Here is a 19005-nt window from a genome sequence, read left to right as displayed (position 1 = left end):
ACCCACAATAACAACTGTTCTTTCTAATTACCAATCACCTGAGCCAAGGAGAAATAGAAATATAAAACATGGTCTTTTTATAGGTTAAAAATAACAGATCAAGATGCTCTTGGTACATTTCACTAAGACGCCTTCAAAGTAAATGAATACAGTACAACTGCACTTTAAAAACAAAAGTGGCTATATTTCTTAGAAATAGAATACCACCATTGCTTATATAATTCATCTTCATGTATTGGCCATGTTGTCCCCAGGGTTGAAAGGTAAGGGCATGAACAAGTGGCACTACCATGCCCATTTGTTTCATGAAGTATAATGATAGAGCTGTTGGTACAAAACAGAATCTGTAGGCTTGTCACATGTTGATATCTTTCAAGTTCTGTTTTATGAAAACTGGAAGTGGTTGATTAACTGAAGTTTTTATTTTTAAGGTATGCTGTCAGTGTCATGTGGGAGCTAGATAAAAATTCCTATGAAATCCTGAGAGTCTGGTACAACAGAACCATCATTCAGTCTTCATACAAACTGGTCTACGAGGTAGCTCAGGGATTATTAGATGGTGACCTAAGTGTTGTTGATGATATCCTAGAACTCAAAGAACTGGATGAGAGAACTAGACAACAGAAGCTGGAAGAACTGGTGTGGGCAATAGGAAAACTGACTGATATAGCTCGACGTGTTCGGGCTAAGCGTGACAGCTGTGGCGCTCTAGAGCTGGAAGGAGTAGAAATAAGAGTGCAGCTGGATGATAAAAAGAACATTCATGATCTCATCCCTAAACAGCCGCTGGAGGTGCATGAGACTGTTGCTGAATGTATGATCCTTGCTAACCACTGGGTGGCAAAGATGATTTGGGAGAACTTTCCTCACCATGCTTTGCTGCGCCAACACCCTCCACCACGACAAGAGTTTTTTTCTGAGCTCCGAGAATGCGCAAGTGCCAAAGGCTTTTCCATAGACACATGGTACCTTTTACTTCTCTTACTTTGTTTTAAGCACTGAGAGTGAAATTCCAGTGGTTAACCATTATAACTTAGACAAATATTTACAAATTATTATAAACATCACTGTAATTGATGATTCATATCACTTCTTAAAAATGACTTCTCATTTCAGCGTAGCCTTTCAGTGAATTGGGTGTTGCCATTCTAACCGAGGGATGTTATCTGAAGCTCATTTGGCTGGGCCAGGAATAGCTGTTACCTGAATCATCTGGAAGTAGTGGGGGCAAAAAACCCTAACTTGCTTTAAGACTGACCTTGATAAGTTTATGGAGGGGATGATATGATGAGATTGCCCACAATGGCATGTGGCCCATCTGTGACTGCTATTAGCAAATAGCCCCAGTGGCCGGAGATGAGACAGTACAGGGAGAGGGCTCTGAGTTACTACTGAGAATTTTTTCCTGTCTGTCTGTCTGGTGGGTCTTGCCCACATGGTCAGGATCTAACTTATTGCCATATTTGGGGTCAGGAAGGAATTTTTCCTAGGTCAGACTGGCAGAGACTCTGGGGCGGGGGGTTGTCCTCCTTCTGCAGCATGAGCCACGGTTCACATGCTGGTTTGAACTAGAGTAAATAGTGGATTCTCTGTAACTTGGAGTCTTCAAATCAAGATATGAGGACTGCATTAACTCAGTCAGAGGTTATGGGCTTATTACAGGAGTGTGTGGGTGAGGTTCTGTGGCCTGCAGTGTGTAATAGATCAGATTAGAAACTAGATGATCACGATGGTCCCTTCTGGCCTGAGTGTAAATTTATCCAAACATTCTGTCCAGTCAGTGTGGAAAGGCCAAATTGTGTTCACTCTGATTTTTAAGACGGTTCTAGCTTTGATTGCTCCCTAGTTCCTCTGGTAGCAATCTGAGGGATTGCCCTGGTTTGAGTACAGGAGACTCAGTAGAATATGAATTAGTATTTAAAATTTAGGGAATGGTTGTACCTGTGAAGGTCGTGGTATGGACCAGTGTGACTCCAAGGGAAGCACTAAGGGAAGTACTTTCCGGAGCTCCTGGGAATAACTGTGTATTCACAACTACATCCTCATGGTTGGGGTGCAGCTTACCCCTCCTGCCATATGTGGCCCACGCTGCAGACCAGTGCTTGTAGAGTGGGTGAAACCAGCTCCACCGTCCATTTTATGATACTGGGCAACCTCACCGAAATAAAGATAGAGTAGCCCCCTGCTCCAGTCCTGCCTGGGCCTCACATGGCATGCATAAGAGGAGCAGAAGAGGAAGAGCAACTAAATGAAATTTGGCATTTTCAAGTAAGAATACTGTTCTAGGGCAGAGGTGCTGCTACAGTTTTTGGTATAGAAGTATTAATGACTACGCAGAATGCAATCTGATTATTAATTACTTGAATGTGTATTCCCTTGCTGCTATTTAATCACATGCTTTAATGTTCAGGGACAGAGTAATTACGAATTAATGGTTTGTTTTTGGTAGGTCTAATAAAGCACTGGCTGATTCTCTGAGTAAAGCAGATGATCCCTTAGATCCAACTGTGAATAAATTACTGCGGTCCATGGCTACTCAGGCGATGTCTAATGCACTGTACTTCTCGACTGGCTCGTGCCCCGAAGAAGAGTTCCATCATTATGGTGTGTGTGTGTACACATGCACGTGCACTTCCATGTATGTGGTTTTTTTTATTTACTTAATTTTTTTGTCACTGTCTCCCTTTGTCTTAGGACTTGCCCTAGATAAATATACGCATTTTACTTCTCCAATTAGAAGATATGCTGATATTGTCGTCCACAGACTGCTAATGGCTGCCACTTTAAAAGATACTAAAGTAGATGTTACGGCTAATTTGTTCAGCAACAAAGATCTTGAGGAATTGTGTAGACACATCAACAACAGAAACAGGGTAAGATGGATGGCAGTTATGTCTTCAGATGTGTTTGAACACCACCTCGTGCAATGGGCCCTGATCATGATTGGGAGCCTCTGGGTGCTACAGTAACACATAGTAAAATTAGTCTTTTAATTCAATAATTATTAAATGTAATTAAATCCTAGTGTAAAATGAGACCATAATCAAAGGAATACAAGTAAAAAACTTGAAATTGTCATTACAGCTTACACTGAGGCAGAACAGGAAAATATAGAACCAGGCATGCAAAGTTCGAGTCCTCTTGAGTGTGCGGTGAAGCATGAGAAAGGCAGGGTACTTCCTACACAGGAACTTGCAGCATGTGCTTATTCAGTGAGGGATATTACAGAAATTTTAAATAGTAATTCCTTTTTTAAAATGATTAACAAGAAACCCCAACCTTTTTTAAACATCCTGTTTCTCAAAGAAGGCTCTGGAGTTGTAAGGATTTGAAAAACACAAACCATCCTTAGGGTTTCTCTGCTTCAGCCTGAGCCATAGTATTTTGACAACACAGTAACTATTGTACAGGGAAGCTGGCCCAGTTTTGCCTGTGCTGAAAGCAGGCTTGATGGCAGGAGATGCTAAAGTTTGGACTGAAAATACCAAAATGTTTTTTGATTTTGGAGGGCTCTGGGACAGGAACCCCCATCTACCTCTGCAAAGACTGTGTCATCAGCAGGACCTGCAGCAGAAGCTAGCTAAAAGTAGCTTAAGAGCTGGTCTTCACAGCTCACCATCAGAGTGTGATTTCTAAGGCCTGGTCTACACTAGGGTGGGGGTCGAACTAAGGTACGCGACTTCAGCTACGCGAATAGTGTAGCTGAAGTCGAACTACCTTAGTTCGAACTTCTTACCTGTCCAGCCGCCCCGGGATCGAAGTCCGCGGCTCCCCCGTCGACTCCGCCACCGCCGTTCGCGGTGGTGGAGTTCCGGAGTCGACGGGAGCGCGTTCGGAGTTCGAACTATCGCGTCTAGATTAGACGCAATAGTTCGAACTCCGAGAAGTCGAACGCAACCCGTCGACCCGGCCGTAAGTATGGACGTACCCTAAAATTCACTAACATGCAGTAGGTCCCTGTGTAGACCCTGCTGGTGTGCACTAAATGTTCCCTAACATGCTTTAATGTGTAAAAAATAAATAAAAAAGAGCTTGCTGGAGCTGCTTAGTGGACCAGTTACCCTGAAGCCTGCCCTCTGTACTTAGCTTCTGCTCCAGCTGTACTGGCCTAGTCCACCTGTTAATTCTTCCCATCCCTTGCTCATAATGGAGGAAATAATGGGAGTAGAGTTGGTGATAGTGGCTTCTCTCTGCAAACAGAAAGGAAAGGGATCTGATATGGATTTCCCCACTCCAAATAAACTATAACAAAAAAATTTTTTTAAAGCTGTGATATGCGTGAAGGGGCCTGGTCTACACTACAAAGTTAGGTCAATGACTTAGGTGTGCGTGTGTCTACACTTAAATTTGTACCACTGATGGAAGTGCCCCATTACAGCAATGCAGTACTGCCACCTCTGCAAGCAGCATTGAGCCATGATCGATGTACTGAGACCGATGCAGTGGGAGTGCATAGAGACAGTTGCATACTGAGAAGTTGACCCCTGGCTCCCAGTCACCCGTGCATAACTCGTTTCTGCCCCACATGCATTGCTAAAAGTTCCCAAAAGACATTGTGCTGGATGGTGGTGGGTTGTACACTGGGATACCGAGCCATCGAGCACTGCACTATATGTCAACACAAGCACTCCTGGAGAGTACATGCAGCGCCAATGTAAGGAGCCAAGTATGCCCGCACACAAGCCATATACTAACTGCAGTGGCTTTATGCCTGCATAACTTGCATTGACCAAAGTTTGTAGTGTAGACATGGCATTAGGGCTGGTCTACACTGGGAACTTATATTGGCATAACTACATCTCTCGTGGATGTGAAAAATCCACGCCCGAGATGTGTAGCTTTGCTGACCTAACCCCTAGTGTAGACAGTGCTAGGTGGATGAAAGAATTCTTCCATCAGCCTAGCTCCTGTCTCTTGGGGAGGTGGGTTAACTGTCACGACAAGAGAACCCCTCCTGTTGCTGTAGTGAGTGTCTGTCTATGCTTAAGTGCGACAGTGGCACAGATGCAGTGCTCCAAGTGTAGACGAGCCCTAAATTGAGCTTTACTGCTGGAGAACCAACAGCGGCCTGACGGTGTTGCAATAAAGAGACAAGGTGGGTGAGGTAATAACTTTTATTGGACCATTTTCTGTTGGTAAAAGACACAAGCTTGTGAGCTTACATAGAGCTCTTCTTCAGGTCTGGGAAAGGTGCTCAGTGTCATAGTTAAATAAAAGATGGCACAGATAGGGAATTAACATGATGTAAGAGACCATTCCAGGTGAAGTGGGTAGTTAGCACCTCTGTAGGACAAAGGTGGATTAGTTGGTTACAGATTGTTGTAATAAGCCGTAAATCCAGTGTCTTTATTATGTCCCTGGTTTTTGGTGTATAGTAGAGTTATGAATTTAAGTTCCCAGGCTCATCTTTTGAAGGTGGTGTGCAGGGTTCCTTTGAGGACTGAGAGGTCAGATATGGAATGACCATTTTGTGAAAAGTGTTTGCCCATAGGCGATCGGCTGGTTTTTGTCTTTTATCATTTTTCTGTGAGAGTTCATTTGAGAATGTAGTTATTGTGTTGTTTCACCCACATAGTTGTTGGGGCATTTAATGCACTGAACGAGGTAGGCGTAGGATCCATGGGCTAGGAGGGTATTGATCAGTATACCTGTGGATATATGGCTGCAGGTTTTGCATATGTTATTGTAGGGGCTGGGGCTGCTTTTGGTTGGTTAACACTCCATTTATTTCAGTTTCTATAAGAGACATTGTTAAATACAAACTGCTCAGCCCTGTACTAGATTGTAGCACAACATTTCAGAAGTACTTCATAAGGCGTTTGCACTGTAAATGATATTAACTTTTGCAAAGCTGTCTGCCTTAAGGCATTTAGTCTTTGAATACCATTCTTTCTTTGATACCTTTCTGTTGGAGTTTATGAAAATTATAAAATTGAAGTTTGGCCAGATTGTTTTCTTCCAGGAGTTATAATGTAGGATGGCCTTGAAGGTGTATTTTTGTAAAAAAATAAAAATAATGGAATGACCTTTCTAGAGATTTACAATTACTGAAGTTAAATAAGCTTCTTCTGGAACATTTTATTTTAACATCTTTCTAAAGGCTTTTTCTGGGGCACTCTTTTGACAGGCTGCACAACATGCCCAGAAACAGTCTACGGAGCTTTTCCAGTGTATGTATTTTAAAGACAAAGTCTCTGACACAGATGAGCGCTGTACAGAAGATGGTGTTATTTACTCCATTCGAACAAATGGGGTACTTGTTTTTGTACCAAGGTAAGTCAGGGCTTGCAGTTTGTAAAGAAATAAGATACAGCAAAGTGCGTTCCTGCTGCATTTATGGAAATGTGCGTTTCTTGAGAAACGCTGTAGTCAGCTACTGCTGCCTAGTTTGTTGTTGGAAGATGGCTCGGTTTGAACTTTTTTTTTTAAATTTAGGCCCAATGGCTTTCTAGCCCTTGACTTTGCTTTTTAAATAAGTTCCTAAAAGGAAGAAAAAGGGGATGATATATACAGTGTATTTTGAATTCTTAATTTCTGACCTTAAATGACTGTCTGAACCCTCCTATTGCCTAGCTTCCTTTTAATTGAAATTTGTGTCCCTAACAGCCACTTTAAATTCATTTTCAATAACAAAATAAATTTGGTCTACTTAGAACTAAGTAAGTGTTGTTTTTATAGTAGAAATTGGCTAGTTTCCTAAAAAAAAGGACACCTCTGTTCCCTGGAGGAAGAAGTTTAAAACTGTGCATTCACCAGCTGCCTCTACTTTGCACTGCATTAATTTCCCCCCATTATTTAACATAAGGGGTATTTAGATTTTGGGGGCAGAGGGCTAGAGTTGATACCAGCTGTACCCTATTTTTCTTATTCTAATAGCATCCCATCTGTCTCTGAGGATAAAAGGGTGGTGATGCAGAGAGTGAGTAGATGTGGCAACACTGTATATATATGGGCTGGGAACATTTGTTCCTCAGCTTTCATGGCCAAACAGATGGGGTAGTAGCACCTAGGGGAATTGCTTCCATGATGCTAACAATTATAGATCTGGGTTTCTGTAAGTGATGGTACTTTAGCATCATGTGCTGGGGAGATACCAGCTAAGGCGCTCTCTCACATGACACAATTTTAATCTTGAATTTCTGATCTTTTAAATTAGTCTTTAAAATAGCTTCTCATTCTACTAAATGAGTTATGCATGTGGTATAGCAAACTATTCCCAACTCATTCAGTTCAGTAAAGCAGCTGGGTTTGTGCAGAGGTTGGACAGCCCTACCTTTCACAGGAAGGAGAGATTTCTCCAGTCCCCAAATACCAGGGAAGAGCAGCTTTTGCTGCTAACATAGCAGGGCCACCCTGTTTTCTATTGACTTTGTAGTTATGCTTCTGATTAGCATCTTGAGAGGTGTCTGAGTTGAGTGGTGAGAAGGACTTTAGCATTGGTTAAATAGAGGGTAATGCAGAATAAGTATGGAATATCTTGATTGTTTTACTTTTTTGTTCTTCCCCTTCCCAACTGCCTGCTCTTTGTATTTAGATTGTCAAAAAATTACGAAGGGCTCTCTTCATGACTGGCACTTAGCACACTGTCATTGCTTGATTAAAAACTTCCCTCAAACTCAGTATCAGTGTACCTGAAATGTTAGGGGGCATTATGATCAAGATACAATACATTCCTATTCTGTATTATTATTTACCTAGATTTAATCTTTCCTCTTCTTGGGTATGGGGATGGTTTAAAATCACTAAAATGATTGATAGTTCTTAATGGTACCATAGTATTGTTTTTCAAAATACACTTATATTTTCACTTGGCATCTCATAGGTATGGCATTAAAGGTGCTGCTTATCTGAAAAACAAGGAGGGTTTGGTCATCTCCTGTCAGTCTGATGGCAGTTGTGTATGGAAACCTGGTTCTCTTCAGCGTTTTCAGAACAGAATTACTTCTACAACAGTTGCTGGAGAATCTGTTACATTGAGTCTGTTTGACCATATAACAGTAAGTCTTAATAAATTCTCTAATGGTAGCACTGGAGCACAAATGAGGGGAAAAATAACATTGTGTACTTTTGTTTCTAAGGTAAAAATATCTGTGCAGAGTTCACGCTGCCATCCTGACACCATCAAGCTTGAAATAATTAGCAACATACCTTACAAGAATACAGCCACAGAGCTTTACCAGAAGAATTCCCACATATTGAAAGCTGACTTAGTAAAAGAAGTAACCAGATCTGCAGAGGAAGCTCAACTTGCCCAAGAAAAAAAAAACATTGAAGTAATTCAGGAAGAATATCAGGAGTATTGCCAAACAAAGGGAGTTAGCTTGTACCAACTGCTTGAGGAAATTAGGGACTTAGCTCTACTGGATGTATCAGCTGGTAACTGAGCATGAACTAGTATTTGGTGCTGCTCTACTTAAGCAGCTTTGCACTATTTTAAATCTTGTTAGGTGATAAACCATTTTTAATGTTTTCTGCTTTTGCTAATTTGAACTGTACCTCAACTAAAATTTAACACTGATTTTTAGAGTGAAACAGGCCTAACTGATTTAAGATGTTTTATACCTGGTTAACTACTGTATTCTCACTGAAAGACTAAAGATTGTATTGTGGTAAACTACTTAAGATGTCTTTTTTAAAAATCTGATCTTGATCAAAAAAATAGGTGACTGGACATGTTTTTTTCTAAACTAGATTCTTGTAGAGAACGTAAATATATTTGCATAACCAATACTGCACTGATGTAGCCAGAACACCACTAATCTTGCCCCTTCAGTTTTTATCAAATTAATTCAACTTTAATTCAACAGCTCTATTTACATTAAACCTGAATGAAGCAGTTCAGCTCCACCCCTTATATGCTTGCTACACAACAGTGCACTTTAAAAACTCAAGGCTGCCTAAAATTACATCACACTTCCAGGCCTTATTCCAAGATTATCAAGATAATTATGGCTGGTTTTCACTGGCCTGTAACTCAGTTATTGCATAAACAAAAAAACTGTTACCAGTACATGTGGTTTTAACCTGATTGCTGGAACCTCTGGGGGTAGTTATAACATATTAATGGAAGGGAGACTCTAAGAGAGCCTTGCTGCCACTATCAAAATTAATATGAAGCTAAATGTAATATTGTTTGACGGTTGACTTCAATGAAGCATGAAAGGATTGTCATCTGAAGAAAATTTCTTTGGGGAGTTATTCAAAGGCAGAAAAGGAAGTTAAACACCCAATTCCTACCGAGTCCATTTCACTTCAACTTTCCTGTATTTGTATAAGACCACAACTCCAAAAAACCTATTCTAACTTGATTTTCAATGAAGTTTTTCGAGCTTTTAGTGCTTACTCCCTTCCCTAAAAGAAAAATTAAATTGAGTTTATATAGTCTGACCTTGTCCCTTCTACAGAAACATAACTTCCCCTAAAATAGGGGAATAAATACATACGACGTGTTATAGGAGGCAAAAATCCTATAAAAAGGAAACTAGAATTATCAGATGATTTGTTGATGAATGGTTAAGTCCACTATCAGATACCACAGAACATTTTAACAATTATACATCTGAAGCTACTTAATTTCCTGTCATGTGATTTTTCTCATGGACTTAAGCAATGTCAATGAGTAGAGTATGTTTAGAGCACATTTGATTGACAAACTTGTGCCAGAGAGAATTTATGTGGGCCATCAATGTTAGGTAGAGAATAGTTTTTCAAATGTGGTTTCCAAAATTTAATAAACTTCCAAAGTGCTGTATAAAATAATTTACTAAAATAAGTATTTCAAAACGAAGTATTGTTACAAAATGCTTCAGAACAGTTAAGACAGGGTGAATGTTCATACTAAGCAAGAAGTTCCTGACACTGAACCATCACTTATGTTCTATTGAAAAAAAAAAAATTAACAGGATGTAAAAAACTTTATACAAACTCAGGCTTTCAAGACCAGGTAAGTTAAGCTTGAGGAATGTCAATTGTAAAAAAAAAAAAATCACTTCATAGTATAGTTCCAAGAAATTAAAAACCAGTTGATGTCGCGTAGTTATACTCCTTTCCTGAATTAAGGTGTTGGAGAAAATAGCTACTATAGCTGCTATCTGCTTTTTTACACAGGGAAACTGATTAATTTTGTCCAGCTACATTAATGTCATGAATAAGATTTCCATAGAATGTCCAAGGGTAGGGGGGAAGAGAAGTCAATGACACTTAAGCATATTAAGATATCTGGGTCCTTCTAAAAACATCATTGTATCCAGACAGAAAGGTTATTTGATTTCTTCTGCACATTTAAGTTGTATATCTTTGTCCGTAGCTTCCATATCAGCACCTTTGGCTTCAGCAGCTTGAATTTCTACTTCTGTCAGGTCATCTGCATCCTGAGCCTCAATTGTTTTAAAATTTTCATTTGGCTGGGTGGCAAACAGATCTATTAAAAAAACCAAAACATTACTGCCTATGATATCAAAGTACTACAGTTTCATTTACCATCTGCAGTTTAATTGCTCAGGCTCACACCACTGAGCCACCCTCCCCAAGGATTCAGAATCGTCACTAATCTGAAATTTGTGACCAGCAAAGATAATTGTGCACAGGGTTTTGTTGGGAGAGGGATAAAGATGCAGCAATCAATTTCCTTTCTACATTTTAGAAAAAAGTGCCATCAGTTATCCCTAAGATTGAAGTCTAGCTGCAGGTAGTAAGTAAAGCAGGGATCAGCAACCTTTGGCCCACGGCCTGCCAGGGTCAGCCCCCGGCGGGGTGGGCCAGTTTGTTTACCTGCCTCATCTGCAGCTTCGTCCGATCGCAGCTCCCACTGGCCACGGTTCACCACTCCAGGCTAATGGGGGCTGCAGGAAGTGGCATGGGCCGAGAGATGTGCTGGCCACATCAACAACTAAGTAGTATTAGGGGAAAATTGACTACTGCCACAGAAAAAGCCCTTAGCTATACAAACCAGGCATTTTATGGAAAAGGCAATGTAAGTTCTTGACTCAAAAGTTTACAGGGATTCAAGAGCAACATATTCTTCCACCAACTAAAAACAATTAGCAAAAGATAGCTATGCACACTAATGAAATGTATGCTGCTACTATTATAAAAATGTCTAAACCTCTGATACTCCAAGGGCTGACGTTATTCAAAGATATCTGGAAGTAGCAGACTTGCCAAAGAGAAGAACATGGATCAAGATATAGAAGAACTTTTGAGACTATAGCACATATGAAAAGCGATAAAACTCCACGGGCAGTAAATCGATCTAACTTAAGCAAATTCACGTAACTGAAGTCGATGTAGTTAGATCCACTTACCGCAGTGGCTACACTGCGCTGTGTCAATGGCAGAGTGTCTCCCATTGACTTCCCTTACGCTTCTCAGGGAGGTGGCATACACAAATCAATGGGAGAGTGCTCTTCCATCGATCTAGCGTGTTTTCACCAGACCTGCTAAAAATCGACACTCGCTGCATCGATTGCAGCAGTGCCGATCTATCGGTAAGTGTAGACATGCTTCCTTCAGGACTTTATGGCTTATTTAAGGAGGTATTAGTGGGTCCCTTGAGAGGTACCTTCAGTACCATTCTACTAGTTAGGGGAGGAACCTATGAAAGAAGCAAAAGTTATTGCTCTCCCTAATGTTGGAAACGGCTTCACCGTATGCAGCATCACAACAGAGATTTTAGTGAATGTACTACTGGGGAATTGAGGTCCATGCTCAGTTTATATAAACTCCAGTCGTGCTGGATTTACTAAGGATAGACACCTGTCAAACAATATTCAAAAAGAGTACTTGGAATTTATAATGCCAGATCAAAAAAAATCTATTTCTTTTATCATTTAATGTAAAGAAAGTTTTTTATATAAGAGTAGAATTTTCTGCTTCAAGTCTTGTCCCATATGTACATTAGCTCCCAGTCCCTTAAATGGATAACTGCTCTTTCTAACAAGGAGGATATCCCATTGTCTCCTTTACTCTTTGCATAAGCGATGGTGCCTTTTGCACAGAGGATACAGACCAATGAATCTCACAGGAATAAAACTTCCAGGAACACAAGAAAATTGCTTCATACATACATGTATTTTATCTAAACTAAATATTTCCCTAAAATTTAGTATCTAAAGAAATCCATGACTTTGGAGAAGCATCTGGATTTAAACTAAGTTATATCAGATCTGAAATGCTAGCTATAAATTTGCCAGATGGTGAGAAGTCCCATTCCTCCAGAAAACATTTGGGTACAAATGGACAATAAATTCTATGAGATACCTGGGAATTCAAATCTCAAACAATCCAGAAGAGCTCTATAATTTAAATATCAAACCTCTACTTCAGCAAATGATGCAGGAAGTATGCAATTTCTTGGTTGGGAAGAATAGAAAGTCAAAATGAACATTTTGCTAATGATATCTCTCTTATTTCAAGATCTTTCTATAATAATCCCAGATAAAACACTAGCAGGAATACAGAGGATGATAGAATTTATGTGAAATAAGAAAAGATCAAGAGTGAGTGCACGTACTTTGTACAGACCAGAAATATTCTATGTTACTATCAAGCCAGCCAGATCAAAGCAGTACTGGAGTGGGGGTACTCTAACCCAGCCAAACACTGGGCCTTTACACTGCCACAATTTTCTTGTTCAATAAACATTGCTAGGCTACCACGGATTAATACAAAATAATCACACTTTCCAGAAATTTATGCACATCCTTTAGCAAAGGCTACTCTATGGGTTGGGCTAGAACTAGAGAAGAAATTCTTTTCTCTTGCTAATGACATCTGTTGCAAATAATCCAGATCTTAACCCAAATTGCAAACCACAGTGATTTGAAAACTGGGAAAGTCACAGAATACAAAAAGTTGGCTAGCTATTAAGCAAAAAAAATTATTGAGATTAAAACTAACTAGCTGGCACACACTCCTATGGCAAGGGTTCTCAACCTTTTTCTTACTGGAGCCCCTCCCTCCCATGATATAAAAACTCCGCAGCCCAGCTGTTTTACTGTATATAAAAACCAGGGCTGGCATTAGGAGGTATCAAGGAGGGCAACTGCCCAGGGCCACACGGGGCACCACAAAGCTAAGTTGTTCTGGCTTTAGCACCTGGTGGTGGGGCTCGGGGCCCTAGGCTGCAGTCCCATGCGGCGGGGCTTCAGTTTTCTTCCCTGGGCCCCAGAAAATCTAATGCTAGTCATGCTTGGTGGATCCCCTGAAACCTGCTTGCGGCCCTCAAGGGCCCTGGACCTCTGGTTGAGAGCTACTGTCCTATGGTACCAGTACTTTCAAGTTAGGCATTATGTTTCTCAACTTTCTAGGAAAGCTGTTTTATAGACAGCTAACTTTAATCAAAACAATGGCATCTGGACAAAAAAAAAATAAAACTAATTTACAATCACCTTTTCAGACAACTTTCCTAATAAAGAAAAAAAAATGTCCATATGACATGCTGGGAATGGATCTGTATAGACGAATCACATCAGAGGAATGGGGTCTGATCTACAAAAAAGGACCAGCAACCTCAGTCTGTAGCATGATAAGAAAATGTATTTGAGATACTGTTTCAGTGGTACCCTCACACCCATCAGGTTAATAGATGGATACATTCTAGAGAAATTGTGGTGAAAGATTTTTATGCACAGCTGGTGGCCATATCTAGCCAGAGAGTACTTGGATGCAATTTGTAACCAAATATCACAAACAACTGGATATTTATTACCAATTAATCCTTTGATAATCCTCCAGGGGCTTCTTAGTGGAAATGGTCACACACAGAAAATGAAGAATTATCTTATCTACTACTAGTAGGCTATTGATAGCCTCCCACATGGAGAAGGGAGGGCAAAATAGTGAACTCTAGAGGAATGTTTTTAAAATGTGGGATATGGTTGTTATAGGAAAATGATACCCAGCAAAATAGACAGAAGATAGATATTTGGTTACCACTCAAACTATAGTCATTGGGAGAAAAAGCACACCTGTCCAATTTTTTTAATATTAACATTTGATAGACATACCTTATTTGTTAAATGTGTAATGAGAGATTTTCACTCCATCTAATAAAAATCACTAGAAATGACATGTCATGGGTAGTGTCAAGATACTCACTCTAACATGGTAATACCCTGTTATAGATCACTAGATCTCTATCTATTACTGTATAATGTGTCTCTAAGCAAAAGCTCACTGTTGTAATGGTTGATGTACAGTCTCCAATAATTACATAGCTAGAATCTGTAAACTGTTAAAACTTCCTAAAGAAAAGAAGAAAACCTAGCTCCAAAGAGGTTTTTTGAGCCTGCCACTTTCTAAGAGGAAGTTAGAGGCAAGAATACTGGATCTGCCTCTAATGTGTATCTATTACATCATAATTTAACCTCTCTGCTGTATTAAGAACCACCACATTATTCACGTTATCTTTAGAACCATGAAGACTAGAAACTCCCCCCTCCAATATGAAAGCTTAATTGACAGGTAACTTTCCCTGGGGAGGGGTTTATCTGCGTGGTTTTCTGAATGGTTAATATTAACTTCAACACAGTGAAAGCTCCCAACTTTGCACAGATAAAGGTTAAATTCTGGAAAACAGAGAAATCTCAATTATCAGTTAGGTGTCTACTGCTCCATACAACCACAACCCCCTAGAAAATTAGCTGCTTTTTTAAATGTAATTTTAAAGCATATCCTGTTCTCTTCTTTGGTTTGATGGTGTGAGCCTTGAGATTTTTAAGCTATGAACATTACTTGTCAGCATTTAAACTGCAAATTTCTGTTACTATTTACCATTTTCTTGAGACTGACTGTTAAATTGCATCTTTGCCTGTCTTCTTTCCAAGGCTAGTTGCCGGTTCCTCTCAATTCTTCGCTGTTGCTCCTCTGTTAGGGCAGTACTTGAGTGAGAATCAAATTCTTCCTTCACATTTTCAGAAAAGGGGTCTAATTCTTCTTCAGGAGACATTTTGAGGGCATTATTTCCCCCTCTACTACCTGTATAAAAAGGCACAAGTAAAAACCATCAGCACTTTTGAAGCCAAAGCTTTACTATTAGTGAAACCAAAAGTTTCAATGTAGATCTAAGATTGTAAAAACATGTTAGAAAGTACATTTTAAAATTGTAAAGACTACACTGGTAGCTAGAGATAAATCACTGATTTAAATTGAGGCTAGATGGTGGCTCTCTGATTTCTATGAACTCTGTATTCTTTATCCCTGGAATACTAACAGTGTTGACCAGCACCCAATAGACCATATTTAAAAAAAAAAAAAAAGTTCTGAATGAACAGGGTTTTTTGTGGGTTGTTGTTTTTCTGTTTTTGTCTGCACCTGTGTCCATACATTGTGCTTGAAGGTTTGAGGTGAATGAGAGGTAGGACTGTTGTCTTCACATACAGTCTTGCAGTGCTGCAGCTGCGCTGCTGAAGCACATTAGTGAACATGCTATGGCAACAGGAGAGCTTCTCCCATGGGCATAGTTAATCCACCACACTGAGAAGTGGTAGCTATGTGAACAGGAGAAGCTCTCCCACCAACATAGTGCTGTCTACACTGGGGGAGGGGGAAAGGAGGTGTCAGTATAACTACGTCACTCAGGGGTTTGGATTTTTATACCAATTTAAGTCTGTAGTGTAGACCCTGGCCAAAGCAACACCACATTGAATCCTTTTTAAAAGGTCCAGATTCTCTAAGGTACCACATTTCCCCTTGGTGCAGAAAAATGGAAGATTAGAGCTGACTGATTCTCTGATGCTGGAAATCAACAGGACACATGTTGAAATACATCTGTTAATTTAGCTGTCTTTAAAATGCATAAACAGTCACTCTTTAGAACTCCTCATTATGTTGCTACAAATAGGGAATACATATCACCATGATTGCCATATTTTACAATATGCAAAATGGAGGTAGAGAAATTGAGTGACTTGCCCAAGTGCACAGAGAAGTGCCCCAAGGCAGTGAGATGGCAAAAAATGTTTTTGAACAGAATTTTCAAGCTGACTTCAGCCAAGAAATTGCTCAAATTTTTCAACTACTTCTGAAAATTCTCTATGAAACATCTCTCTCTGAAATCTGAGAACTGGTCTACACTAGGAAAAACACCATCCTGGCCACTATGGATGTAGAAGCCCTCTACACCAACATTCCACACAAAGATGGACTACGAGCCATCAGGAATAGTATCCCTGATAATAACACGGCAAACCTGGTGGCTAAACTTTGTCCTCACCCACAACTATTTCACATTTGAGGACTATATATACCTTCAAGTCAGTGGCACTGCTGTTGGTACCTGCATGGCCTCACAGTATGCCAACATTTTTATGGCTGACTTAGAACACTTCCTTAGCTCTCGTACCCTAATGCCCCTACTCTACTTGTGCTACACTGATGACATCTTCATCATCTGGACCCATGGAAAAGAAGCCCTCAAAGAATTCCACCATGATTTTAACAATTTCCATCCCACCATCAACCTCAGCCTAGACCAACACACACACAAGCGGTCCATTTTCTAGACACTACTGTGCTAATAGGCAATGGTCACATAACCACCACCCTATATCAGAAACCTACTGACCGCTATACTTACCTACATGCCTCCAGCTTCCATCCAAGACACATCACATGATCCATTGTCTACAGCCAAGCTCTAAGATACAACCGCATTTGCTCCAATCCTTCAGACAGAGACAAACACCTACAAGATCTCCATCAAGCATTCTTAAAACTACAATACCCACCTGATGAAGTGAAAAAACAGACTGACAGAGCCAGAAGAGTACCCAGAAGTCACCTACTACAGGACAGGCCCAACAAAGAAAATAACAGAACACCACTAGCCGTCACCTTCAGCTCCCAACTAAAACTTCTCCAGCGCATCAAAGATCTACAACCTATCCTGAAAGATTATCCCTCACTCTCACAGATCTTGGGAGACAGACCAGTCCTCGCTTACAGACAGCCCCCCAACCTGAAGCAAGTACTCATCAGCAACCACACACCATACAACATAAACACTAACCCAGGAATCTATCCTTGCAACAAAGCCCAATGCCAACTCTGTCCACATATCTATTCAAGTGACACCATCATAGGACCTAATCACATCAGCCATGCCATCAGGGGCTCGTTCACCTGCACATCTACCAATGTGATATATGTTATCATGTGCCAGCAATGTCCCTCTGCCATATACATTGGCCAAACCGGACAGTCTCTACGCAAAAGAATAAATGGACACAAATCTGATATCAGGAATCATAACATTCAAAAACCAGTGGGAGAACACTTCACTCTCTCTAACCACTCAGTTACAGACTTGAAGGTGGCAATTTTACAACAAAAAAACCTTCAAAAACAGACTCCACAGAGAGGCTGCTGAACTTGAATTAATATGCAAATTAGATACAATTAACTTCGGTTTGAACAGAGACTGGGAATGGTTAGGCCATTACACTAATTGAATCTGTTTCCCCATGTTAAGTATCCTCACACCTTCTATGGGTCATCTGGATTATCACTTCAAAAAAGTTTTTTTTTTCCTCCTGCTGATGATAGCTCATCTCAATTGATTGGTCTCTTACAGTTGGTATGGCTACTTCCACCTTTTCATGTTCTCTGTGTGTATAAATATCTTCTTGCTGTATGTTCCAGTCTATGCATCCAATGAAGTGGGCTGTAGCCCACGAAAGCTTATGCTCAAATAAATTTGTTAGTCTATAAGGTGCCACAAGTACTCCTGTTCTTTTTACTAGGAAATTAGGTCAGTATATTTACGTCGCTCAGGGTTGTGAAAAATCCAGATACCTGAGTAATGCAGTTAAATTGTCTTCATACCCAATGTAGACAGCGCTAGGTCGACAAGAGAGTTCTCCCGTTGATCTAGCTACCAGTGCTCAGGGAAGTGGATTACCAACGCTGTCAGGAGATCTCCTGCTGTTGGTATAGATAGTAGTGTAGCTGTGCCCTGAGGCATCTATCACAGAGGTATAACTGCTAGTGCCATTAGTCTTAATCTCTCTCTCTCTCTCTCAAAAAAAGAGACAGTAGAATCTTGATTTTATTAATGCCTTTTGTACAAACAACCAGTAATAACTATTTTTCCCGGATTTGGAGAGTGGGGGAGGGGGAGGGAAATAAGTCACATAAATGTGTTGTTGTGAAACAAGTCAACAAGCCTGCACATTCTGACACCTTGAGTGCACTGAGAACTGCTTGGCATTGGTCTGAAGGACAAGAAGAAAACGATGCAGTGCAGCATACCTACTGTCATTTTGAGTTGTTCAATTTTATTAACTCCTCAGTTTCTAAAATTGGTGTTCTATTATAACATGATTTTAAAAACTAGTGTATGGAGCCATCGCACAGAAAGTCTGATAACTAGACAGACTCTGTCGGCAGGAACCATATGTTTTAATGTATGTGGCTGCTTAGGGTTGCATTGTATTACTAACAAATACAACCAACAGCAAATACAGCCACATTTATGTAGTTGCACTAATGTCTTACACAGGGTTTGAACTCATGTCTTCTGCATGTCTCACAAAATATTTGCTCACAAAGCTAGTTAGCTTTTTCTCAGCACTATTTTTCATGGCACTGAGTCACCAAAGTATGAACAGTGTCATTCACACATTGTCCTATGATTTTTTTTTTTTTTTTAAGAAACACTGCAGTGAAAGTGTGAGTGTTACAAAACACTGTCTGTACATTAACATCTGCATTCTCTAAAGCTTTTCTGCATTTAATGACAAAATGGTCTACGGACATGATTTTTGTGTCTATGCTATTCAGTAAGATACACTGCTACCTCGATATAATGCCACCCGATATAACACCGTAAAGCAGTACTCCGGGGGGGGGGGGGGCTGCGCACTCCGGTGGATCAAAGCAAGTTAATATAACACAGTTTCACCTATAACGCGGCTGCCAAGGACAGCATTATATCGAGGTAGATGTGTACCTCATATTTGCACATGATCAATTCAAACTGATAAAATAAGCCTCACTATTTTTTCT

General features: G+C 40.2%; 2 protein-coding genes and 1 non-coding gene across 8 annotated transcripts in view; 1 reads left to right on the top strand and 2 right to left on the bottom strand.

The window, feature by feature from the left end:
• The window catches only part of DIS3L (DIS3 like exosome 3'-5' exoribonuclease), a 36067-nt gene extending 27237 nt beyond the window's left edge, over positions 1-8830 (top strand). For 2 of the 3 annotated variants that reach the window (XM_039492306.1, XM_039492305.1), the window contains exons 12-17: positions 432-965; positions 2450-2604; positions 2695-2873; positions 6128-6273; positions 7823-7997; positions 8079-8830. In XM_039492306.1, the coding sequence (XP_039348240.1) occupies positions 432-965; positions 2450-2604; positions 2695-2873; positions 6128-6273; positions 7823-7997; positions 8079-8384 (1495 nt within the window). In that variant the 3' untranslated portion in view covers positions 8385-8830. Of the gene's footprint in view, positions 1-431; positions 966-2449; positions 2605-2694; positions 2874-6127; positions 6274-7822 lie in introns of all 3 variants that reach the window. The other variant, XM_039492304.1, reaches the window with a different exon arrangement.
• A 914-nt stretch (positions 8831-9744) lies between these two features.
• Positions 9745-19005, bottom strand: part of TIPIN (TIMELESS interacting protein) — a 36979-nt gene continuing 27718 nt past the window's right edge. For all 4 annotated transcript variants that reach the window (XM_039492314.1, XM_039492312.1, XM_039492313.1 and 1 more), the window contains exons 7-8: positions 14773-14976; positions 9745-10420 (exon numbers count right to left, since the gene is read on the bottom strand). In XM_039492314.1, the coding sequence (XP_039348248.1) occupies positions 10260-10420; positions 14773-14976 (365 nt within the window). In that variant the 3' untranslated portion in view covers positions 9745-10259. The remainder of the gene's footprint in view (positions 10421-14772; positions 14977-19005) is intronic.
• Positions 18333-18468, bottom strand: LOC120374187. The gene has a single exon (XR_005585924.1).

Source organism: Mauremys reevesii, linkage group 10, assembly GCF_016161935.1.
Source record: "Mauremys reevesii isolate NIE-2019 linkage group 10, ASM1616193v1, whole genome shotgun sequence".
In the NCBI taxonomy this organism is placed as follows: domain Eukaryota; kingdom Metazoa; phylum Chordata; order Testudines; family Geoemydidae; genus Mauremys; species Mauremys reevesii.
The sequence above is the reverse complement of the archived record's forward strand: the minus strand, read 5'-3'. Positions and strand labels throughout refer to the sequence as shown.